Below are 26,890 nucleotides of genomic sequence, written 5' to 3' on the forward strand. Positions count from 1 at the left end.
TGACTTCCTAAGAAAGGCGAATTACTCATCTCAAAGGGATAGTCAAACCTCCCTTAATGCCGAAAATCACTCGAACAACTCTATCGGAGCACTTCCTCAACCGCACAATCATTGAAACGATCCTCAACTATCAAGAATGGAAAGAGTTCATCAAAAAAGGAGTCCAATGATATTCATATTGATAGGATTTGAAATCGGGAGTAAAATAGTCCAAAAATCACTTCGGAAATCCAAAGGGTAAAATCATATTTATTTTTGTTAGAAATCAAGTTCTACAAGTCCAGTGGAGTTTGTAGTTGAAAACCTCGTTAAAAAAAATCAATAAATGAGTTCCGAATTTACTAATTTTTCAACTTTGGGAGAAAAGCCCCAAAGACGCACTATGAAATCAAGATCTAAAAGGTATCTTGGGTGATAAAAATTAAAGAAAATGATAAGGAGTTGGTAGAAGAACTTTCCCCACACGAATTTTGCTAAGAAAAACTTCAAAGAAATCACTTCTTCTAAGCTTAAATCGAGTGAAAATGAGAAAAATAGAAAAATCCTGTAATGGCAGGCCAAAAAGGGTCTCAGATATCGCAAAAGTGACATTTTGTTTGCAAAAGCGAATCCCAAAAAAAGCTTCAGCCTTCACTAACACTAAGGATGTGGTCATGAACTGGCCTTCGCTTTCGTGAAGATCTGACCACTTGACCTTTCGCAAAAGAAAATCAGCCTTCGCAAATGTGACCCTCGCGATAGCGAAGATCCCCTTCGCGATCGTGAAGTCAACAGGCACCAGAAAAATAGCCAACTTTCAAATCATCGAATGGACCTTGAAATTCGTTCGGAGTCCGATAAAAATAAACTGGATATGCTACCCCAGTTCGACATTCCGGACATAATGAACTCGACGAATTTTCAAAAAGAGATCAAATGACGGAATTACCCTCCCGGACCACTCTTAAGGCTAAAAACTAATAAACTTCTCAGCCAAAAACCTAAATCTCAACCTAAGGCCTCGGAAGCCTTACCAACCACCTAACTAGCTCAAACTTGATGTTTCAGACACAATGAAACTGGCGAATTTCCATTCGATGCTCAGAACTCAAAATGTTGACTAAAGTCAATCATATCATAAATTATCAACTCAAGAGGGATCAAATCACCAAAATACACCTGATCGCATCGTGGACCAAACCAACCATTTTCGAAACACAAACTAAGCATGAAAATGCTAAGAAGAAGGGCAAAATGATCATTTCACAATTAAAAGCAAAATCACAAGAAATAAGACATTACAACTACAGGGAGAAAGTCAAATGATGAAGATGATCTTTAATGTGTGTATAATACTTTATTTTAATTCTAGAATATACTTTTTACTTAATTGAAATAGTTCTTAATATATAATAAAATGTGCTTACTTTGATTTTTTATCCTAAACCTAACAGATTTATCAAAAAAAAAAAATTGTTCAATTTAACTATGAACTTCACGTGACTAACAAAATCACAATTATTATCTTCTTTGTTTGTTCTAAAGAGAGAACTTCATGACATCTACCACCATCTTCTCTACTTTCTTTAACAAAATTTACTATCACATCTTGATTTACCTAGTGCTCTTCATCTGCGAAGCATAAGGTATTTGTTCAAATGCATCACATGATGAATCTGATCCATTAGTTATTTGTGATATACAATAAACCTCGTCATTTAGTTAGTTACTATTCATTTCATTTATTAGTTACTTAATGATAAGCTTGCATAGTTTTTTAAAAGTCAATTAGAAGATATTTTGTAGATTAAAGCTATAAGACTCAACACTATATTCTTTTTAAGTGTTGAATGTATAAAATACTGTGATCAATAAAAATATTCTTTTTTTACTATCTTCTCTTAGCTTGAATTCATCAATGAAGTTATGAGTCTGTGAGCTCATATTTTGTTAGTATTTTCCGGCGTAGATTTTTTCGAAATATAAAAGACATTTCATGGAAAGAGAAATTCACATAATCCTAGATGTTTCAGGAATACTCCCTTCGTTCATCTTTACTTGTCCACTATATATATACTATTTTGGGATGTTGATCAACAATACTTGTCCAGATTATAAAATTAATGAATAGTTTGCCATGTTGTGTCTATTTTACCATTGCTATTAAATACTATTTATTTTTTAATGTTTGGATAACTAATATTTAATTAGGATGATTTGGTAAAATTACCACTAGTGGTTCTTAATTCCCGTGTGGCTCTGTCAAATCAATAGCGGACAACTATTATTGGATAGAGAGTATAAAAGACATTTTGTGGAAAGGGGAATTCACATAATCCTAATTTTTTTCAAAATATAAAAGACATTTTGTGGAAAGAGAAATTCACATAACCCTATAACACATTAGAGATATTTTTTATGGGAAAAATTGATCTAGGACTCTCCAATCGGCCAGCCAAAATAAGAACGCAATCATACTACGATTAATTTAAATGACGTGTGAAATGAAACCAATCACATTCATTTGACTTGCAATTTCTCCAAATTTTAATCGTTCATTTGCAATAAAATAATTGTAAAGATTTCTAATTGGGCCATTAAAGAGTGACATTCTCCAAGTAATAACTATGAATATAATTGGAATTTATTATATTAATAATAAATATCTTGTCAATGCTACTATTTACTGAATTTTGTATTAAGTGAAAGATTGATGGTGAAAACGTTGAGCCGGACAAGCCGGCAAGGCTAAGTGACATCCATGACATAGTCCCCCACACAATACCTTTCAACTAAGTATTTTTTAATTTATTCTATTTTATTAAAATTTTAAAAATCTCTAAACAAGAAATGATGTTGAAGTCACTTGACAATGTATATTAATGTAAGGAGTCGTTTGATAGGGTGTATAAGAATAATGTTAATGTATTAGTTAAGTTTGCATAATTGTATTAGTTATGCAGAGATTGTTTTTTATGCATTATTTGGTTTGGTGTATTAAAAATAGCATGCACTGCATAAACTTTTTTTTAAAAATATTTTTTCACAAAATACCCACCACAAATATGTGGAATAGATGTAAAAAGGTTTGAGTTGATGCTAATTCATGCATTAAAATCTTTGTATTACTAATACATGAAATTTATGGTATTAATAATACACAATAGAGTGTTTAATTAATGCAAGCATGCATTAATTATACATACGCTAAAAAAGATATTGCTACACAAAGTTAATGTTTGCATTATTATTTTTTCTAATACACTCTAACAACTACCCCTTTGCCATTCAGTAATTCATGTATTATTATTTTTTCTAATACACTTGATAGACTGATGAAATTCAGTAAAATTACTTGTATTGTCAACTACTTAATCAGATATTTGAGATTCAATCTTGTGCATCAAAGTGCATTTACATTGTTACCAAAGACTTCAATACATGATTGTTATGCATTCATGATTCATCCCTTGATTCTGGAAAATATTTTTCTCCAATACGGAACACATCCTTAATATTTTTTCCATATGGAATTTGTTGGATTAAATCAATACAAAGATATATATTTTTAATATGATGTAATATTGTTCGTTTATGGTCAAGCCGGTATGCATTTCACTAAAACCAAAGGTCTCACACCAATAAGAGTATCGCTATAATATTATATGTAGCAACTCAATCTTTTCAAACTATTGATGTGAGACTTTGTTTCCACACCCAACAATTGTGGTTCCTCGAACTAAGTTATACCATCGCCCATCATCGTGATCCACGAGTCAATTTCCGAGATTCACTATGTGTCACTCACATGTGTGTGCATATTCAAACTGCCTTTAACATGATAAAGGTAGTGAGTCATGCCCCACACTATCACTTTATTATTTTCATACTCGGCTCTGCAAATCATTGGCTCTGATATTAATTTTTGGGCTAAGTCAGCCCAAAGATATAATTAACATACATGTTATGATATTGTCCGTTTTCGATTAATCTTACACAATTTCTCCAAAACGAGTTCACATCATTTAAAGTATTTAGTACACCTTATATATAGCTTTTCAATTTTTTCATTTACTAATGTGAAACGTTGTTCGTGCCGCACCAAAGTTACTTGTGAAGCTACCGTATCATCACAAGTGTGAAGTTTATAGTGGACTCAAACCTGAAAAAATGATTTTGGATGGATACCTTTGAATAAATAATTATTGATTTTGGTTATATTATTTATTTATTATCATGTACAGCAATAAATAGCGTTATTATGATAAATCTACAATATGTATTAAAAGTGAATTATGTATGCAATATATATGTATTATAATTGTTTTAAAATATATTATGCTTGTTTGGTAAGAAATTGACACATTGTGTTGGTGTAATAAAACTCTAACACATTGTATTAAAATGTGTGATAAAATGTCATTAATAAAACTTGCATTATATGTGTTTTATAAATTATTCTATGTAATATATATTAAAATTGTATTATAAATGTATTAAAAGTAATCAAGTGAATAGTAAATATTTTCTTAATATAGTATATCTATGTAAGTTTCCCATGGTTTACAAACAATTTTTTTTTGTCATTTAGCTTTTAAAATAACCTCTTGCAACTGAGGTTTCAAATTGATGATTTCCAAGGAAATTGGATCAAGTAATTACTCTATTAAATTGTTGTTTTGTGCTATGTTTTATACCTCAAATTTGTCTTCCCTGCCTATAAATGTACACTGAAGTTAACTTTTCTTGTAAAATTTTAGTATTTGGAGGAAGAACTGAACTCATGTTAATGTACAAATTAGAAAGAAAAAAGAAGCTAGAGACAAGGATTCGTAGTTCTAGTTACTTCTGCAAGCTATGAGTAGCTTGGAACTTGGAAGTAATCAAACTTGATGGAAATAAATATATTGCTATAAAAACAAATACATTGATTAATTTTAGAGGCGAAGCCATGATTAAGACTTCGGGGTTCTAAATTTCATTTGTTTTTAAAAAAAGAGGGGGTTCAAACCCACAACTTTAGTGTGAAAAGCACAATTTCATTTAATTGTACGTCGTAGCAAACAAATTGTTATTCGCCTCTCTCCCCAATGAATTTCGCTCGCCACTCTCCCAGATCTCTCTCGCCACTTTCCCTCGCCTCTCTCACTTTATACAAACACAAATGTATAAATTGTGTTTGTGTTTGTGTTTGTATAAAGCGAGAGGAAACTGTATATACAAATACAAATACATATATTTTCATCCAATACACTTATAATTATACAAATACAGATCTTTCCCTACCAGTTCTCTTTTGCATTTTCTCTCTTTATCGCTTTATACAAACACAAATTATACAAATTACAATGTATAATTTGTGTTGTATAAAGTGAGAGAGAGAAATTTGATATACAAATGTTTTATTTCGATTCAATTGTATACAAATTCAAATTTTACGCAGATATACAAACACAATCATTGATACGTATACATAATAGTTACATATATACAATTGAATTGAGAGGTTGTCCGCGATTTAAACAAACGAGAGGCTGCCAACGATTTATACAAATGAGAGGCTGCCAACGATTTATACGAATCTTATGTTTGCTATGGAGCGCAATTATACAAACTATAGTTATAGTCTACAAATATGATTTTTATGTTTGGTAAACCTAAAATTTACTCCTTTATTTAAAGAGTTATAGTTTAGAAAAGTAACAAAAAATATTCAATAATCTTGATATGTAACTCGCAATATATGTATATTATTCTTGTAAAGAGGGATTGTAAGCTCAGAACTGCACGGTCAGCTGGTTGAATTAAGTTGATGATCTGAGTTTATTTACTAATTTATTTTTAACAGATCTCAAATGTATTTGGTTAATTTAATTTTCACATCTCACAGTGACAAGAACAGTATAATGTTGGACTTTGGTACATTATAGATTAGTCATCACATCAACTTTATCTTTGTTTTCAATTTCCTTTCCTTAATTATTTGGACTTTTTTTTTTTACTTTCTCATATAGGTTGTTAACTAATATGCAATTTAGTATGACCTGGAAACTTATAAAATAATTTAGTCAAGTAAAAGAGTGTTTTTAATGTTGTCAATAATTTAGGGGTGAAACTAATAATTCACGCCGAATTTAAGGGTATTTTCAATATTTCTCTCTATTATTTATGCATGATAGAAGCAGTGGCGGAAAATTATATAATTTATACATGATTAAAATAACTTTTTAGGTATATATAGTAGATGTCGAACCCCCTTCAGCTACTTCATGTGTCTATTTTTTTAGCTTTTGAACCCCCTTATTGAAAATCTTGGCTCCGCCACTGGATAGAAGGTGGAATAACTAATTTCTTCATAACTAATACATGAATAAAATAATACACAAATTTACTTATAACTAATCCGTACAATATTAATATCTCCATAACTCTAATTAGTTATACATAGACTTCTTTTAACAAATCTTATTCTAAAATATACAACATGACATGGATGGCACATACTTCTTCAATAAACTAATGCACTATGTTTGTCTCAAACCTCACACATCAAATAAAATATATCCCCACTTTTATAAGGTTCTTGCAATCTTATACCTCAAAATTTCCGACCTTCTAGTTGGTAGAGGACCATAGTGATAAACAAACAAGAAAAAAAAAACATTGGAGCAAAACTCTTAAATTAATACTAAAATATCTGGGGCAAAAGAGTAAATTAACTAATGCATGATTAATCAGCTTTGATGACCTAATTTAAATTTTAAACCACACCAACACTATTGAACAAGAAACCCATCATTACCACTCTATTTATTAGAGTACTAATCCCTGTTTTATTAATGCTTTTAATTAATCTTAATCACTTTCCTATTGTCTCTTGTTTAAGCTCTTTCTTTCCTATTTACAGTTTATAAATCATAGCACATAATCTTGAGTGAGGCATATAAACAAACACTTGGAGTGCAGTTATGGCTATGATGGTTGATGAAACCATCTCAGATTTTGATTGTTATGCTAGTTTAAGCACACCCACTACAACTATCACTACAACAACAACCTCTTCTTCTTCCGAAGATGATCATGGTTGTACATGGAATGACTGGTCGCCGGTTTTCGATTGGGATGCGTTTTCCGGTGGCGATAATTTCCAAGATCTAATTGAATCTATGATCCAGGGATCGGGTAATTGCTTTCACAACTCCGAAGAGGATTCTGCTGAGATTATGGAGGAAGAAGAAGACGAATCAGGAGACTCTAATAACAACCAATCGGAAGATATTAACGGGCTGAAGCTTGTTCACCTCCTCATGGCGGCAGCGGAGGCGTTAACCGGCGTGAATAAAAGCCGTGAGTTGGCTCGAGTGATATTGGTTCGGCTCAAGGAATTGGCGTCCCCAAACGGCGCTACCAATATGGAGAGATTGGCCGCGCATTTCACTGACGCCTTGCAGGCGTTGCTCGACGGCGCTGCTTCCGGTACGTTACACGCTAAGCACATGTTTTCCCCAAATTACAAAGACGAACACCATCAGGGAGATGTTCTAGCAGCTTTTCAGCTATTGCAGGATATGTCTCCTTTTGTCAAATTTGGGCATTTTACAGCAAATCAAGCTATATTCGAATCGGTAACCCATGATCGAAGAGTTCATATTGTGGATTACGATATAATGGAAGGAATTCAATGGGCATCGTTAATGCAAGCTTTGGTGTCCAGAAAAGATGGCCCCCCAACTCCCCACCTTCGGATCACAGCATTGTCAAGGAGCGGCAGCGGCCGTCGGTCATTCGGGACGGTCCAAGAGACCGGCCGTCGGTTAACGGCTTTCGCTGCATCTATCGGTCAGCCATTTTCATTTCATCACTGCAGATTGGACTCAGACGAAATATTTAAGCCAACAAATCTCAAGTTAGTTAGAGGCGAAGCTTTAATTATTAATTGCATGCTTCACTTGCCTCATTTTAGCTATCGGGCCTCAGATTCAGTCGCTTCGTTCCTATCTGGATCTAAGACACTGAATCCGAGACTCGTGACCCTAGTCGAAGAGGAACTAAGGCCAATAGGAAACGAAGAAGGGTTCGTGGGTCGGTTCATGGATACTTTACACCACTACTCAGCACTCTATGATTCGCTTGAGGCAGGATTCCCTTTGCAAAGCCGAGCTCGGGCATTGGTGGAGCGGGTATTCCTCGGGCCTCGAATAACTGGGTCATTGGCCCGAATCTACCGGGCCCGAGGAGAGGAAGAAAGGTGCTCATGGGGGGAGTGGTTAAGTGGGGTGGGGTTCTGTGAGAGTAATATAAGCTTTGCAAATCATTGTCAAGCAAAATTGTTGTTGGGGCTATTCAATGATGGGTATAGGGTGGAGGAAATTGGGACCAATAAATTGGTTTTAGGATGGAAGTCCCGGCGCCTACTTTCTGCTTCTATTTGGACCACAATGGATATTGACTTGTAATAACAAAATGTATATAATTCTTGTAAGTGTGCCCCACCCCCCCCTCCCCAAATCCCACCCCTCCCCACCCCAAGTCTTTATGTACTATGTGTGTATTGTTTTAGTGGTGTTATTTTGGATTAAAACTATTTTTTCGTGAGGCTTTTCATCTATTCATATTCCAAGTTGCTACTATGTGTATTCTTTAATCCATTTCTAGTGTTATTTTGGTTTGAAACTACTCTTTTGTTTCACATGTAATCATCTTAGTATGCTTTATGTTATTGCCTTGTTAAAAAACTTGTTCGAAAAATCTACTTGAGATAAAAACTTAGTCGAGGGAAAAAGAGTACAAAACCCAATGAATTAAATGATAGAGTTGTCATTGATATTGTTGCCACCAAAATCGGACAAAGGAGCCCAACCCATCCTAAGCCCTTTATGTATATAAGGAAAGAACCCTAACATTATCCGCCTTTCTCTCACTTTCCTATTCTCAACTTGTCTCCACAAGGTTCCCTTCCGGTAGTCACTAGAACCTCATTCTTCGTTGTCTTCTCTTGTGGGATTGTTTCCACCTTGCCGCCTCTCCACTTCCCTCATCTATAACTCACACATGAGCATTCACTATTAAGAGGTACCTCTCTTTTTTATATTTGTTTACTTTCTTTTCTTGTACATTTCTTGCCTTCTGACTTTCCTTTGCTCCTAATATGAGGTAATGGGTTCACCCGAGTGTGGAGTTCATGGAGGTAACCGCCAAGGAGTTCACAGTACGTCCTTGGGTTCGACTTCCTCTATTTCCTTAGTCCTCTACCTCTTTTTAGTTCTTACCCAAGTTTGTACTTTGTCAGTTGGTTTTGAGCTTCGTGCCAAACTTTGCTTGAGTTTGACTTTCATGCTTGAATGTTAAAGATGCATGTATCTCTGATTTTTTGGTGAAAGTTTTTGGGTTCTAACATAAATTAGCAAAAACTTTATTAAGGCAATTGTAATGATCCCCTCTTATAGACATACTCTTTTGCAAATATGTTTGTTGCCCCCTTTCTTTCCTATTTAAATCCTAGCTTCTGAATTTTCTTCTTGTTTTATCTGCTTGGTCCTAATCCTTATATTTGGAATTTGAGCTTTATCACTATTAATTATGTGTCTACCTGTTGTTGGTAACTCTGTGAAACTTTTGAAAATGTGCATACCTTCTTGATTAATAACTATATTTGCTAAATAATCCAGAATTTGATTGTCTTCTCTGAAAATATGCTTAGTAGTAGCATTTTGTTGTTGCACCTCTCTTATTATTTCATCCACTGTCTCCATAATCTCCCATGGGATTCTCTAACTCGTTTGTATGATGTTCTTTATAGTTAAGGAATTGGTTTCTATCTCTATATATATGTTGTCACCCCTTTTCTTTGCTAACTTGTAATGTTGTTTGAATATGTCATGCCCTGAGACTACCCCCGAGACGTGGACACGGGACCTAGGACCACAAGTGATCCTAAACTAACCCTGCTGGTATGATCATGAGCATACTAAAGATAATAAACTGATGCGGAAGCTAAATCATAAATAAAATGAAAAAATGGGGAATACCCATACACCATAACTGAGATAAATGAAAATTGATGAGTTTAATACAAAGATGATATTAACTCAATACTAAGCTGAATCTAATTATGTCTGAAAATAGCCTCTAACTGACTAAAAATGCTAGGACAGGCCCCAGCTAAGTCTAGCAAAATTGAAACTAAAGGACAAAAGAATATTGAAAAGAAACTCATGACTATTGTCCTCGGAGAATAAGGACTCACCACTGATTCTGTTGAACTGAAGATCGTGAACCGATCTAAGCGTGATTTGGATGCTGAGAACCTGGACCTACATCACGAGAAAATGTAGCGCACATATGCGTCAGTACTTGAAAGGTACTGAGTATGCAAGATAGAGTAAAGTTGAAATAACATATAACTGAACAAAGCAATAGAACAATGAAATAATCTGGACATGATATGGATATTGAATACTGAGCTAACTGAATGCAATGACCAATTTATAACATGCTGAGATTGAATATACTGATACATGGTCAATGCAATAGAATCTGACTGAACTGTGGGAGATAGTAATAACCGACATAAAATCACATGAGCTAAATGTGGAGTCCGATGTATACGCCCCATCGAGAGGACCCAATACACCCGACCAAAGGTGTAGAGACATGCTGGCGTGATCACTAACTGATATTACCCACAGAGGGGACTTACACATACGTGGCTCATAGTTCTAGGACTATATGGGTATGCTGAACCTTAGTCTAACTTGGTATTATGCTACTCCTAATAAATTAAGTGATTAACATATTATGACTGAATTTCTATAATACTGGATAGCTCAAAACAGAACATGCATAACTGAGAATGCAACAAATAATCTGATAATGATGAATTCATAAACTAAGGCATGTATAACTGAATACTAAAATATCTTACCTAGCATGTGTAATTCAAGAACTAAAGAAATACATAGCTAGGGTTCTGAAATTCAAGCAATAAACTGAGCAAAAACATGATAATCGAATTTGGAACATTTAAATAACTAATTCATGATGATTTGTTGAGATTCTAGAAACCCTAGGTCTATTCATAATCATGGAATCAAGAATCTGACTGAATTCTAGGGACCTAATGGGCGAAAGGAACCCACTAGTGAAATCCCACATACCTGGTGACGAATTTCAAGGAGAAATCTTTTGATTTCTGGGCTGGAACTGAAGAAAACTTGTTGCGCTCTTGGAGTTAGGGTTGGTCGCCTCTTTCTCTTCTTACGTTTCTAATTTTCTAAGTTTTGATCAATGTTTTGACTTAGATAAGCTCTAGTTATGATTCTAGGCTTAAACTGACTAAAACCTCATGATTTAGGGTCTTAACAACGTATCTTAGGGGTCCAATGAAATAGGAAAAGGCCAAAGACCCCTGACTTAAATGCTGTCGGAGTGACCGACGGATTGGACCTACAGGAAGTAGTTCAATCTACGGTCCGTAGATTGGGGTCGTCGATTAACTCTGCCTTCACTAAAACAACCACAACTTTTTACTCGAAAGTCAGATTTTAGCAAACTCGGTGGCGTTGGAAAGATGATTCAATTATATATCATATCATAGGTCATGGGACACACAATTCCTTTTGTGCTAAGAGTTATGACCATATGAAGTTGACCCAATCAACAATTTCCTCTAACTGGCAATTGACCCCCCATTTACGGTCAGACATACGGACCGTAGGTCGAACGACGGTCCGTGCTAGTAGGCCGTAGTTAGTATCAGAGGCTGGGTTAAGGAGTCTTGATCCATGGACACAGACCACGGACCGTGGTCTGACCTACGGATCTTGGGTCTGTCCGTGGGTCGAGACTTAGCCGATTTTCTGAGCTGGGTTTGAGGAGGGGTTGCAGTGGTGAACCACAGACCATCAGCACTGGCCATGGTCTGACCTACGGTGCGTGGATGGCAACCGTGGGTTGCGCCTACAACTTCTCAAAATCTCCATTTTTGGTCTGTTTCGGATACGGGGTGTTACAGAATAGCTCTAGTTTTTGCCTCTATGTTTGTAGCAAAATCAATTCGGTTTGCTTGTGCATGAATTAGATCTCCACTATTATCTTTGAAGCAGAAACCATATGCACTTTCTCCTAGATTTTCTTTACTTACACCATCAGTGTTACATTTTAACTGTCCTAATCCTGGTACGTAGCTTCCATTGCACAATGTGGTGATAAATTCTAGGTTTATGAGTACCTAACATTTTCACATTTTTGGCCATGACTTTCCTACTATGTTGATGTTAGAGCTTTTCATCCTCACCATTATCAGAGAGTTCTTCTCCACTTGAAAAGCCCTTCAAAGCTGATATGTTCTCCGTGTTTGATTTGATTCCGTCTTTTCCACAAGCTCCACATAATCAACGTTGGTATAGCTCTCATCACTGATTATAGTTTTTTAGGAACTTCAACATACCACCAACATTTAACCGTTTGCATCAGATTTATGCCTTCCATATCCATCCCTGCACATGAAGCAAAGTACTTCCACAACTTTTGGGAGATCTGTTAAAAATAAATAGGACATTGTTTTCATTTGTTGGGTCACACAACAACAACATATGGAGACAATGTTAATTCACATTCTTCTCAAGTTGTCATCAGTGAATCCTTCCTTTCCAAGCCCTCTATAGGAAGAAATCAATTTTGAAAGACAAAGCTTTCAACCAAATCTTCTCAAACTTCTCCTCCTTATCCTTTTCTTTCTCATTATAAATCTCAGGCTGATTTAATATAAAAGAACCCATTTAGGGTACACATCCACCAAGGTTTGTCTTGTTCCCCAAAACTTATCACCGGAGAAATGCTACTCACAATGTAATTAGTCATTTCCTCATAAATAGCATGTATTAACTTATCTTTGTCCCACTAATAACCTACAATAAAACATTTTACTTCTATCTCCCCTTCACCACTTCTATCTTTCTCCGCATAATATGAAGCCCATTGATTTGTCCAATTATCATACCAGAAGCTAGCATTTCCATACTTAATTTGCCACTAAATATTGTGTTCCGCCTCTTCTTTGGCTTTGATCATTTTCCTCCAAACATGAGAGACCCCATTTCCTTGTGCCATAATGGAATGTCATTTCNTCTCATCACTGATTATAGTTTTTTAGGAACTTCAACATACCACCAACATTTAACCGTTTGCATCAGATTTATGCCTTCCATATCCATCCCTGCACATGAAGCAAAGTACTTCCACAACTTTTGGGAGATCTGTTAAAAATAAATAGGACATTGTTTTCATTTGTTGGGTCACACAACAACAACATATGGAGACAATGTTAATTCACATTCTTCTCAAGTTGTCATCAGTGAATCCTTCCTTTCCAAGCCCTCTATAGGAAGAAATCAATTTTGAAAGACAAAGCTTTCAACCAAATCTTCTCAAACTTCTCCTCCTTATCCTTTTCTTTCTCATTATAAATCTCAGGCTGATTTAATATAAAAGAACCCATTTAGGGTACACATCCACCAAGGTTTGTCTTGTTCCCCAAAACTTATCACCGGAGAAATGCTACTCACAATGTAATTAGTCATTTCCTCATAAATAGCATGTATTAACTTATCTTTGTCCCACTAATAACCTACAATAAAACATTTTACTTCTATCTCCCCTTCACCACTTCTATCTTCCTCCGCATAATATGAAGCCCATTGATTTGTCCAATTATCATACCAGAAGCTAGCATTTCCATACTTAATTTGCCACTAAATATTGTGTTCCGCCTCTTCTTTGGCTTTGATCATTTTCCTCCAAACATGAGAGACCCCATTTCCTTGTGCCATAATGGAATGTCATTTCTTGCAATATTTATTCTATACAAATTCACTCTGTAATGAATATGTGAACATTATGAATACCCACCATAGTTTAGCAAACAAAGCATTCGATACATCATGTAGTGATCTAAAGTAAAAGAATAGAATAGAATTGACCTATCTGTTGAGATTCTAGAAACCTTAGGTCTGTTCATAATCATGGAATCAAGAATCTGACTAAGTTCTAGGGACTTAATGGGCGAAAAAAACCCACTAGTGAAATCCCACATACCTAGTGACGGATTTCACAGAGAAATCCTTTGATTTCTGTGCTGGAACTGAAGAAAACCTGTTGCACTCTTGGAGTTAGGGTTGGTTGCCTCTTTCTCTTTTTACGCTTCTAATTTTCTAAGTTTTGATTAATGATTTGACTTAGATAAGTTATAGTTATGTTTCTAGGGTTAAATTGACTAAAACCTCATGATTTCGGGTCTAAACGACGTATCTTAGGGGTCCAACAAAATAGTAAAAGACCAAAAGACCCTTGACTTAACTGTTGTCGGAGTGACCGACAGATTAGACCTACGGGCCATAGTTCAATCTACGGTCCGTAGATTGGGATCGTCGATCAACTCTACCTTTACTAAAACAAGAATAACTTTTTACTCGGAAGTCAGATTTTAGAAAACTCAGTGGCGTTGGAAAGATGATTCAATTATCTAACATATCATAGGTCATGTGGCACATAATTCCTTTTGTGCTAAGAGTTATGACCATATGAAGTTTACCCAATCAACAATTTCCTTTAACTGGCAGTTGACCCCCACCTACGGTCAGACCTACGGACCGCAGGATAAACGATTGTCCGTGCTGGTAGGCCGTAGTTCATATCAGAGGTTGGGTAAAGGAGTCTTGATCCATGGACATAGACCACGGACCGTGGTCTGAACTACGGATCGTGGGTCTGTCCGTGGGTCGAGACTTATCCGATTTTCTAAGCTGGGTTTGGGGAGGGGTTGCAGTGGTGAACTACAGACCACCAACATAGGCCGTAGTCTGACCTACAGTCCGTGGATGGCAACTATGGGTTGCGCCTGCAACTTCTCAAAAGCTGTATTTTTGGTCTGTTTCGGATATGGGGTGTTATAGAATAGCCCATTTGGGACCATTCGTCCTCAAATGAAGACTAAACTAGCTGACATAGAGGGAAAGGGCTACAATCCCTACCACTAAACACTAAAGACTGAATTTTTGACTGAACTGAGTTCCAAGAACATGCAAATACGTTGAAAATGCAAGTACAAACTGAAGGAATATAGTTCTAAGACTGAATTTACGCATGAATGACTTAAAAACTGAAGAGGAACTATTACCTAAAGTTGGAATGGAATCGGAAGGAAAGAGGTGAGGATACTTGGACTTCATGGCTACTTCTATTTCCCAAGTAGCTCCTTCTACGGACTGACTCATCCACAAAACCTTGACTGAAGCAACTTCTCTGTATCTCAACCTTCTAACCTGACGATTGAGAATCTCAACTGGTATATCCTCATAAGAAATGCTATTTTACAGCCACAGTCTCTAATGGCATTACAGATGCTGGATCACCCACACACTTCTTCAAAACTGAAATATGAAAGACTGGATGCACTGTTGCTAAATCTCCTGGCAACTCTAACTCATAAGCCACTTTACCAATCCTTTTCAAGATCCGGTAAGGGCCTACATAACTGGGACTGAGCTTCCTTTCTTGCCAAATCTCATCACCCCCTTCATAAGTGACACTTTCAGGAAAACCCAATCATCAACTTGGAACTCTAGTTCCTTTTTTCTCACATCTGTATAAGACTTCTGGCGACTTTGGGCAGTCTTAAGTCTATCTCTAATGAGTTGCATTTTCTCTATAGCATTAAGGACTGAATCTGGTCCTATCAAGGCTGCTTCACCTACTTCAAACCAACCAACTGAAGATCTACATCTACGCCATACAATGCATCATAAGGGGCCATCTAAATGCTGGAATAATAACTATTGTTGTAGGTAAACTCAATAAGAGGAAGGTGGTCGTCCCAACTACCCTTGAAGTCGATCACACAAGCTCTCAACATGTCCTCTAAGGTCTGAATGATACGATGTGCCTAACCATCCGTTTGTGGATGAAATGTTGTGCTAAGGTTAACATGAGTACCAAAACCCTTCTGAAATGACTTCCAGAAATGAGAAGTAAACTGACGACCTCTATCTGAGATGATAGACAAAGGAACCCCATGCAACCTCACAATCTCATTAATGTAAATCTTGGCGTAATCCTCCGCTGAATCTGTAGTCTTGACCGCCAAAAAATGAGAAGATTTAGTAACCCTATCAACAATCACCCAAATTGAGTCATGTTGTCTGCGAGTACGAGGTAAACCTGTGATGAAGTCCATGTTGATCACTTCACACTTCCAAGTAGAAATGTCAATCTCTTGAGTCATGCCTCTTGGTTTCTGAGGTTCTACCTTGACTTGCTGGCAATTGGGGCGCTTAGCCACAAAGTCAGCTATATCTCTTTTCATACCATTCTACCAATAGACTTCCCGCAGATCGCGGTACATCTTAGTAGCACCTGGATAGATAGAATGTCTGGAGTTATGGGCCTCTGCAAGGATATGTTGTCTCAACTCACCCACATTTGGAACACATAATCAACCCTGGTAGCGAAGCACACCATCTCCCCCTTGGGAGAAAACCTCCACTCTCTATGGTGGACTGCACCCTTAAGTTCAAGCAAGATTGGATCATTGTCTCGAGGGTTCCTTAGGGACCGATTCACTCCGCGTAGATTGACTAAATGCAGAAAATCTTCCACTGGCAGGCGATCGCGTTTTTCACAGGATTTTTCGTTACTCATGTCAGCATTCTCACTTCTGATATCTCCAGGTCTTGTCACCAAAAACCTTCCCCGATTGACAGAACGTTCCGCTACTGACACTTGAAAAAGCAGCTTTCAAGGTCTCGTCGCTTCGGTGAATCACTTGAGCCCTGATACATTTTCGGTGCCATGGAGCTAGACCAGTGAGCTATTACGCTTTCTTCAAAGGATGGCTGCTTCCAAGCCCACCTCCTGGTTGTCATCGCTCGATCACTTCTTTTTCCACTAAGTGATTGCTTAGGCTTTTTCTTAACCTCTACTACCAAAGAAAATTCTGCCCTATTCTGAACCGTTACACCACCATCTGATATGCTCATAAGATGAACTCCTAGGCGAGCAAGTCTGTGAACATCCTTTGCTAGCTCTTTTCTTTCTTCATCAACATGTGCTACACTACCCATATATAATCTGCTAAGAGCAGTTGTTACTACATTCGCCTAACCCGGATAGTAATTCACGCTCATATCATAATCTTTGAGAAACTCAAGCCACCTTCTCTGGCGAAGATTCAACTCTTTCTGGGTGAATACATACTGGAGGCTCTTATGGTCTGTGAACACATCTACATGAACACCATACAAGTAGTGTCTCCAAATCTTGAGTGCAAACACCACTGCTGCAAGCTCGAGATCATGAGTCGGATAATTTTTCTCATGTACCTTAAGTTGTCTAGAAGCATAAGTTATAACCTTACCTCGCTGCATCAATACACAACATAGGCCAACCCTGGATGCATCACAATAGATCACATAACCATCTGAACCCTATGGTAGAGTCAAGACAAGAGTTGTAGTCAACCTAGTTTTCAGTTCTACAAAGCTTTTCTCACAATTATCTGACCACTGAAACTTCACCTTTTTCTGAGTCAACTTAGTCAATGGAGAGGCTATGGATGAGAATCCTTCCACAAACCTTCTGTAATAGCCTGCTAAACCCAAGAAACTTCTGATATCTGTAGCAGAGGTAGGTCTGGGCCATTGTTTCACTGCTTCTATCTTCTGGTAATCTACTCGAATTCCTTCACTAGACACAATATGCCCAAGGAAAGCAACTGATTGTAACCAAAACTCTCACTTGTTAAATTTTGCAAATAACTGGCGATCTTTGAGAGTTTGCAGAACAACTCTCAAATGACTCACATGTTATTCCTCATTCCTAGAGTAAATGAGGATATCATCAATAAAGACGATAACGAACAAGTCCAAGTACTGCTTGAACACTTTGTTCATCAAATCCATGAAAGCTGCAGGAGCATTGGTTAGTCCTAATGACATAACTACAAATTCGTAATAGCCATACCGAGTTCTGATGGCTGTCTTCGGAATATCACTATCTCTAAATCTAAGCTGATGATAACCTGATCTGAGGTCTATCTTTGAGAAATGACTAGCACCCTGAAGTTGGTCGAACAAGTCATCAATCCTGGGGATGGGATACTTATTCTTGATTGTGACCTCGTTCAACTGCCTATAGTTAATGCACATTCTGAGAGAACCATCTTTCTTCTATACGAACAACACTGGTGCACCCCATAGGCGAAATACTAGGTCTAATGAAGCCCTAATGTAGAAGGTCTTTCAACTGCTTTTTCAATTCCATAAGCTCAGCTGGAGCCATTCTGTAAGGAGGAATATAGATAGGCTAGGTATCTGGAAGGAGATCAATCCCAAAGTCAATTTCCCTTTCGGGAGGAACTCCAGGAAGATCATTTCAAAACATTTCTGGAAACTCATTGACTAAAGGGACTGACTCAAGAGTTGGGGATTCGGAACTAGAATCCTTAACCCGAACTAGATGATAGAGATAACCCTTAAAGATCATCTTTCTGGCCTTAAGGTAAGAAATGAATCGACCCATAAGCGCTAAGCTACTACCCTTCTATTCTAGGAATGGTTTGTCTGGAAACTGAAAACGAACAATCCTAGTTCTACAATCAATTGAGGCATAATAGGAATATAACCAATTCATGCCTAGAATGACATCGAAGTCTACCATTTCTAACTCTACAAGATCTACTGATGTGACTTTTTGAGAGACTGTGACAGGGCAATTTCTGTATACCCATCTAGTTATAACTGGGTCACCATCTGGAGTAGAGACTGAGAAGGGTTCTGAGAGAGTTTCTGGACTGACATCTAAGATTATTGTTATATAGGGAGTCATAAAAGATAAAGTAGCCCCTGAATCTTTCCACTGAGTGTACCATATGTGAGCCACATCCTTAAGCTGGTAGGATGCCAACTCAACCCTACCATTACCAGTCACTTGCATCACTCCAAAGATTTTCTTAACGAGATCAATGAAGTTTTGTGGGTCTTCACCAACTTATGACCCTAAAACTCAGGCGGATTCATCCTTAACAAACTCTTGAACTCTAGCTACCATTGATCCACTATTTCTATTAGTAGGAACTGGAACTTGTTGATTGTTCTGGTTGGTCATACTCTAAGACAAAAGTTGAATCACATTGCGAAACTCTGCGTTCGAAACCTCATGGTCTGGGACTAGAAGAACTGCGTTAGCATTGCGTGCATTAGCATTCCATGCATAAGCTCTACAAGGAGGCATGATCGTAAGCGCATAACGATGGATTAGAAAGGAGATCATACCAACGCACGATAAGAATAACAAAGAGAGTAAAGTTTTCCTAATACACCTCGAAGCCTCCCTCTCATTAGATGTGGTGCAGTTCACACCCATGAAAAGGACTTTACTTAGTGCAATTTTTCAGACATCCTAGGACACTTAAACTAATGCTCTGATACCATATTTGTCACTCCTCGAGACGCGGACACCGGACCTAGGACCACAAGTGATCCCAAGCTAACCCTGCTGGCATGATCATTAGCATACTAAAGATAATAAACTGATGTGGAAGCTATATCATAAATAAAATGAAAAGATAGGGAATACCCATATACCATAACTGAGATAAATGAAAACTGATGAGTTTAATACAAAGATGATATTAACTCAATATTAAGTTGAATCTAACTATGTCTGAAAATAGCCTCTAAATGACTAGATATGCTGGGACAGGCCCCAGCTAAGTCTTGCAAAAGTGAAACTAAAGGACAAAAAAATATTGAAAAGAAACTCATGACTATTGTCCTCGGAGAATAAGGACTCACTACTGATTCTGCTAAACTGAAGATCGGGAACCGATCTAAGCGTGATCTGGATGCTGAGAACCTGGAAAAATAAAATGACTCTCTAAAAAAGGAAAAAACTTCAGAGTTTTCTCAAGAAACTTGCCCGCGGCCAAGATAGGAAATTGCTTCCCCAGAAAGGCAAAAAATGTCAAAATAAGGATTAACCCCATAATCACTAAAAAAAACACTGCTCTTATCGTTAATTAGGTATGCATCCAGATCTGAATATATACCCTAGGCCAAGGGGTGCGATCCCCCGAGCAGCTGGCCATGTGATAATGCATCAAATAGATGCAAGGGTGGATGACTCAGTAGGTTTTTGTATGGACTGATTGTGTTCCCCACAGGAAGAGCTTTAGAGGAAATAGGAGTGGACACAAGCTCTAAGGGAATAATCTCGAGAGACCTCAAATGACGCTAATAAAGCCAAAGAGCAAGAAGGAGGTAATGATGTGATTCCTTATGTACCTGTGTCTGAGTCGCTTGACAAGGCCAGTCAGTCAATGGAGGGATCGGGGCGCTAGGTATTTTCTTTCTTCTGGTCGTAGGTGTGATCAATACCATTGAGTGCAGAGCGGCAAGGCCATGTTGTTCAGTTGGAAGCCTAAGCCAAGAAGGTACGAACGAAGTGATGGGCCCCTTTAGAAGATAGGGGGTGGCTTTCTTGTGGTAGTAATTGCGAACATCTCTCTTTTTCTCTTAGCGTGCTTCCAACACTGAAGATTGACCTCTTCAAGTGCCAGATATAAATGTTTTCTGAATTTCATAGTGGACTACTTACTTACCTAAAGTTCACTTTTGGCTTACCAAAACTGTTTATGAATCCTCTGTTCATGAATCGGATGTGCAATGTCTCAGATTGGAAAAGAAAATTGTTGTCCTCTGGAGGTCGACTAAGGCTTATTAAACATGTTCTAGTCTTCCTATGCACATGTGAAAGTTTTTTCCTGAATTAGCCCCATCTCATTGGGGGCGAAAAACTAATCGACATCTCGATGTGATACAGCCCTTTCGATTTTAGTTGGGAAAAAAAGTAAGCAACTTCTATTAGCATCAGACCTTGAGTCGAATTGATCATGTCATGTGCAACGTCCATCAATGATGGTTCATTAATGTCCATTGATTTAGGCTCTTTCCCCCTTCTCAACCTACATCACGAGAAGATATAACGCACGTATGCGTCAGTACTTGAAAGGTACTGAATATTCAGGATAGAGTAAAGCTGAAATAACATATAACTGAACAAAGCAATAAAGCAATGAAATAATTTGGACATGATATAGATACAAAATACTGAGCTAACTGAATGCAATGACCAATTTATAACATGATGAGACTGAATAGATACATGGTCAATGCAATAGAATCTGACTGAACTATGGGAGCTACTAATAACCGACATAAAACCGCATGAGCTAAATGTGGAGTCCGATGTATACACCTCATCGAGAGGACCCAATATACCCGGCCAAATGTGTAGAGGCATGCTGGCGTGATCACTAACTGATATTTCCCAATGAGGGGACTTACACCTACGTAGCTTGTAGTTCTAGGACTATTTTGGTACGCTGAACCCTAGTCCAACTCGGTATTATGCTACTCCCAATAGATTAAGTGATTAACATATTATGACTAAATTTATGTAATACTGGATAGCTTAAAACTGAACATGGAAAACTGAGAATGCAACAATTAATCTAATAATGATGCATTCATAAACTGAGGCATGTATAACTGAATACTGAAATATCTTACCTAGCATGTGTAATTCAAGAACTAAAGAAATACATAGCTAGGGTTCTGAAATTCATGCAATAAACTGAGCAATAACATGAAATCTATATTTTTGGTCTGTTTCGAATACATGGTGTTACAGAATAGCTCTAGTTTTTGCCTCTATGTTTGTAGTGAAATCAATTCGGTTTGCTTGTGCATGAATTAGATCTCCACTATTATCTCTGAAGCAGAAACCATATGCACTTTCTCCTAGATTTTCTTTACTTACACCATCAGTGTTACATTTTAACTGTCCTAATCCTGGTACGTAGCTTCCATTGCACAATGTGGTGATAAATTCTAGGTTTATGAGTACCTAACATTTTCACATTTTTGGCCATGACTTTCCTACTACGTTGATGTTAGAGCTTTTCATCCTCACCATTATCAGAGAGTTCTTCTCCACTTGATGTACTAGCCCTTCAAAGGTGATATGTTCTTCGTGTTTGATTTGATTCCTTCGTTTCCACAAGCTCCACATAATCAACGTTGGTATAGCTCTCATCATTGATTATAGTTTTTTAGGAACTTCAACATACCACCAACATTTAATTGTTTGCATCAGATCAATTTGGAAAGACAAAGCTTTCAACCAAATCTTCTCAAACTTCTCCTCCTTATCCCTTTCTTTCTCATTGTAAATCTCAGGCTGATTTAACATAAAAGAACCCATTTGGGGTACACATCCACCAAGGTTTGTTTTGTTCTCCAAAACTTATCACCAAAGAAATGCTACTCACAATGTAATTAGTCATTTCCTCATAAATAGCATGTATTAACTTATCTCTGTCCCACTAATAACCTACAATAAAACATTTTACTTGCATCTCCCCTTCACCACTTCTATCTTCCTCCGCATAATATAAAGCACTTTGCTTTGTCCAATTATCATACCATAAGCTAGCATTTCCATACTTAATTTGCCACTAAATATTGTGTTCTGCCTCTTATCTGGCTTTGATCATTTTCCTCCAAACATGAGAGACCCCATTTCCTTGTGCCATAATGGAATGTCATTTCTTGCAATATGTATTCCACATAAATTCACTTCATAATGAATATGTGAACATTATGAATACCCACCATAGTTTAGCAAATAAAGCATTTGATACATCATGTAGTGATCTAAAGTAAAAGAATAGAATAGAATTGACCTAATTAGGTTTGGTGTTGATGATTGGTAGTATCATCAAATAAAGCTTGATCTTATTAATATGACTTAGAACAACAAATTGTAGGCATGAGAACTTATATAAGAATAAAAAGAGTAGTATATTTCTTAGTGAGTAAATGATAATTTGATGACTTTACAACTAATAAATAAAAGACTACATATAGCAAAATCCCAGGGTGTAGCATAAGAAAATCTTGCCCCTATTAAGTGCATTATTTGCACGTTACGTCAATTACGTAACGATTGGTGAAGTTCTTGAACCCTCCCGCAAAGGTTGGCCCCTTGAGCTTATCTCGACTATATTTTTTCGGGTCATAATCTGATGTTCGATCACATACTTTTGAAACTAGGTTGGCTTTGTTGATTAGACTCCAGCCCCAACTGTCTTGACTCCGAATTTCTCATGAATAAAAATATTATAATTGGTCGCGTTCTAACGATAGCAATGGGTGTTATCCTTGTTGAGTCGCTTGTAATCTATTCTTCTTGCCACATGTTGCTTCTTGATTCACTCAAGTCTTAAGACCAAACCTTTGCCACTGTTTCAAATCAACTAACTCATGACATTATTTAATTTTCTTGAGAGTAAAGGTGTTGAAAAAATAAATTTTGGCTAAAAACTAGATCAATCAAATTATTTGATCAAAATTGAAGCCAAAACCGAGCGAGGATGACAACAACAAGCTTGAAGGGGCTTACCATTTTTTTGTCAGCTTCACGTACGACAACGGTTGAAATAAAGTTTTCTTTAATTCCTTCAATTATACTACATATATTAATTATTACTTATAACATCCAAAATTAGTATTAATACTTTATTGATCTAAATGTATTGTATTTTGTTTCTTTTGTTTTAACACAATCACTGGACCACATTTATTCAAACACAGATCAGTATTATGTGGGTTATTAAAGGAATTAATTAAAACAAATTAAAAAGGACAACAAAAACAAGACTTATTTATCACGTACTCATCAACACATATGTTTTCACAAACAATTAAAATCCACTTATTTGTTAGAGTTGCGTTCGAATTGTTCTATCATAATTAAAAGTTGTCAAAAAATCTTTTATTTTTATACAAAATTCAATTTTAATTAGAGATTGATATGGAGAAAAGGAGTATTCTTCTTTTTATAGATTTTCAAGGCTTACTTAAAAAAACGTCACGACGAGGAATGAGTCACGTAAAAAAACTTTATATTTATCGTTAAATTTGTGATTTAGATTAACAATTGAGTTTATTTTAGTGTTTTAAGGGCACATGGAATATAGTGATCAAATAATACGTTCTTGATGTTAAATTACTTGTTAATGAGTTAGTCAAATCGATAAGTAATAACAACATACAATAAATCAATAAATAAAGTGTGAATCTTATTGAGTTATATCTTCGATGTAATCGTGTAGGACTCTAGGTCTAGCATGTTACCAAAAAACGTGTATTGTCATATTTGTGAACAAAACTAGATGAGAAACAAGTGAGTGAAATGGTGTATTAATTACATAACCCTTTTGCTCCAAACAATCCATTTTAGTTTCTTAAAATTATGTCTAACTTTGAAAAGGACTACTCCCTCCGTCTCATTTTATATGTCATCCAATTCTATAAATAGCTGGATCACAATACTTGTCATTTTATAAAATTTATGCATAAATTATCATATTTTGCTTATTATATCCTTGATAGAATAGTTAATTAATCTTGTCATTTATTAATAAAGTTGACTTAAGAAAAACATTAAAGGGTAGAAGGGTAAAGTTACATCATTTCTTAATGCAAGTGCAAAGTAGAAAAATAAAATATAAAATGAGACGGAGGGAATATTTTTTTTTCATACTATACGTATATCATCAGCATGGAAAAATGTGCAGCTCTTTTTTTATGACTCTTTTGAAGACTTGGAATTTAATAGTTAGATTAATGAGTTAATGTAGTCATGTTAGTTGTCAGCAAAAAGGTGCTAATAATTTAATAATTTGTCCAAGTGGGTTGATAGATGCCCTATCCCTTTCATTGCATCTCTAAGCATGCCCTTATTTTATTTTTTTTCTAAAATATAGTCAGCGATTTGAACAAATCAAATAAAACAAAAATAAGTAATTTTATCAAAAAAAAAGAAAAGAAAAGGAAAGCACATTGAATAATTATGTATATGTATATAATATATAAATGTATATGTGTTGTGTTTTTTTAAATTTAAAGTCCTATATTACAATATATATAATACTTATTAGGGAAAATTGTGCATAATAAAAAAAAAATTTAAATCATATTAATTAAATGTTATATTTACTGTATAGGGAAATTTTAATTCGCAACTCACCCAATCTTGCTATTAGGCTAATTTGTATAATTCGCCTGATTTGTATAAATTTAGAATTTGTATAATTTGGTTCCTGATTGTATAAATTTAAAATTTTGTATATATGCTCACCCTAGCTATTTGTATACGATTTATGAAAAATTCTTAATAAATTACCATGTNTATTACAATATATATATATAATATTTATTAGGGAAAATTGTGCATAATAAAAAAATTATTTAAATCATATTAATTAAATGTTTTATTTACTGTATAGGGAAATTTTAATTCGCAACTCACCCAATCTTGCTATTAGCCTAATTTGTATAATTCGCCTGATTTGTATAAATTTAGAATTTGTATAATTTGGTTCCTGATTGTATAAATTTAAAATTTTGTATATGCTTACCCTAGCTATTTGTATACGATTTATGAAAAATTCTTAATAAATTACCATGTTTGAATATTGGCAAACAAAATATATAAACGGAGTTCTGAAAAATTCCTAAATGTATAAATATTCGTATATTCGCAAGCAAAATATACGAACTAGCAGAAATATACAACCGTAGCCTCCATAGCAAATAGAACTATAGCTATGGAGTGCAATTACCGAAACTATAGCTATAAAGCCTTACTATATCTATTATATTTACTATTTCTAAAATTTTCTTTTTACTTATTATTATTTATCAAACATAATTTTATATTATAAAACGTAGCAAATCTAGAATTTTGAATGTTACACATTTATGGCTCAAACTTAGGGATGTTATTTTGAGATTTAAGTCTCATTAGTTACCTATTTAAGTCCATTACTTTTCATTTTTCAAAATTATTATATCTCTTTCTTTCATATGATCCATCTCTCTCTCTCTCTCTCTCTCTCTCTTTCATAACTTTTCATTTTTTCAGATTTTTGACAAAATTCTTTCTTTATCATGATTCTACGTGAAAACTATTTCTCTTTTGGTATAACATCTAACCTCTTAAAATATTTCAAAATTAAAATAATTATATAGAATGGATATATACAACATGATATGTTCACCTTTTCGAATATTTAACTATTTGTAGTCTGAAACTGTGTCTTAATAAGATGATATTCTTAAGTTTTTTTATTCGTATGAAATGGGTATACTGACTATAGAAATTAGTATAAAAGTTGGTGCTCACCAAATTTTATATTTTATTAACTGTTTTAGTTTATGAAATGAGTGTACAAACTGCTATTTATAGATTATGATATTCAATTTAAGGAATATCCTTTCAAGTATATACTGAGTGAACATGTCATGTTGTATATATCCATTCTATATACTAATTATTTAATTCTGAAATATTTTAAGACGTTAGATGTTATACCAATTTTAAAATTGATGTACAAGTTGTTGCTCACCAAATTTAATATGTTACTCTATTAATTGTTTTAGTGTATGCAATGAATTTACAAATTGATCTATAATTTGTATGTAAAAAAATTGAGATGTGTGTATAAATTCTATATACATTAGTAATACAAGCTATTTTGGATTTGAGAATATTCCCACTTGTAATAATATAATTAATAAGATTAAGGGGTGCCAAGATTCTCCCTTTATTTCAATATGATGAGGTCAAGTCCTAATCTTTATAATGTCTAAATCCAATAATATTTGTATTTTGAGTCAATGGTGCTAAAATATATCCTTGTTATGTATAGTTCAAAGATTGGATCCAAGGAGGAGTACTTATGATTAGCTAGTGATAAGAGCGCAAACACGTGATGTGTGGGTACTTAGGT

The 26,890-nt window shown here is 35.5% G+C and overlaps 2 protein-coding genes across 2 annotated transcripts in view; one reads left to right on the plus strand and one right to left on the minus strand.

Annotated features, from left to right (window-relative positions):
- The window catches only part of LOC125844901 (fluoride export protein 1), a 300,878-nt gene that overhangs the window by 65,956 nt on the left and 208,032 nt on the right, over window positions 1-26,890 (minus strand). The gene's annotated exons all lie outside the window — the stretch shown is intronic.
- On the plus strand, window positions 6,786-8,473 carry LOC125844899 (protein NODULATION SIGNALING PATHWAY 2). The gene has a single exon (XM_049524262.1). The coding sequence runs from the start codon at window positions 6,948-6,950 to the stop codon at window positions 8,433-8,435; it is 1,488 nt and encodes a 495-aa protein (XP_049380219.1). The 5' UTR covers window positions 6,786-6,947; the 3' UTR covers window positions 8,436-8,473.

This window comes from Solanum stenotomum, chromosome 11 (genome assembly GCF_019186545.1).
Source record: "Solanum stenotomum isolate F172 chromosome 11, ASM1918654v1, whole genome shotgun sequence".
Taxonomy (NCBI): domain Eukaryota; kingdom Viridiplantae; phylum Streptophyta; class Magnoliopsida; order Solanales; family Solanaceae; genus Solanum; species Solanum stenotomum.

Coding starts and splice junctions, on each gene's coding strand:
- LOC125844899 (XM_049524262.1), top strand. CDS start 6,948: ATGGCTATGATGGTTGATGAAACCATCTCAGATTTTGATTGTTATGCT.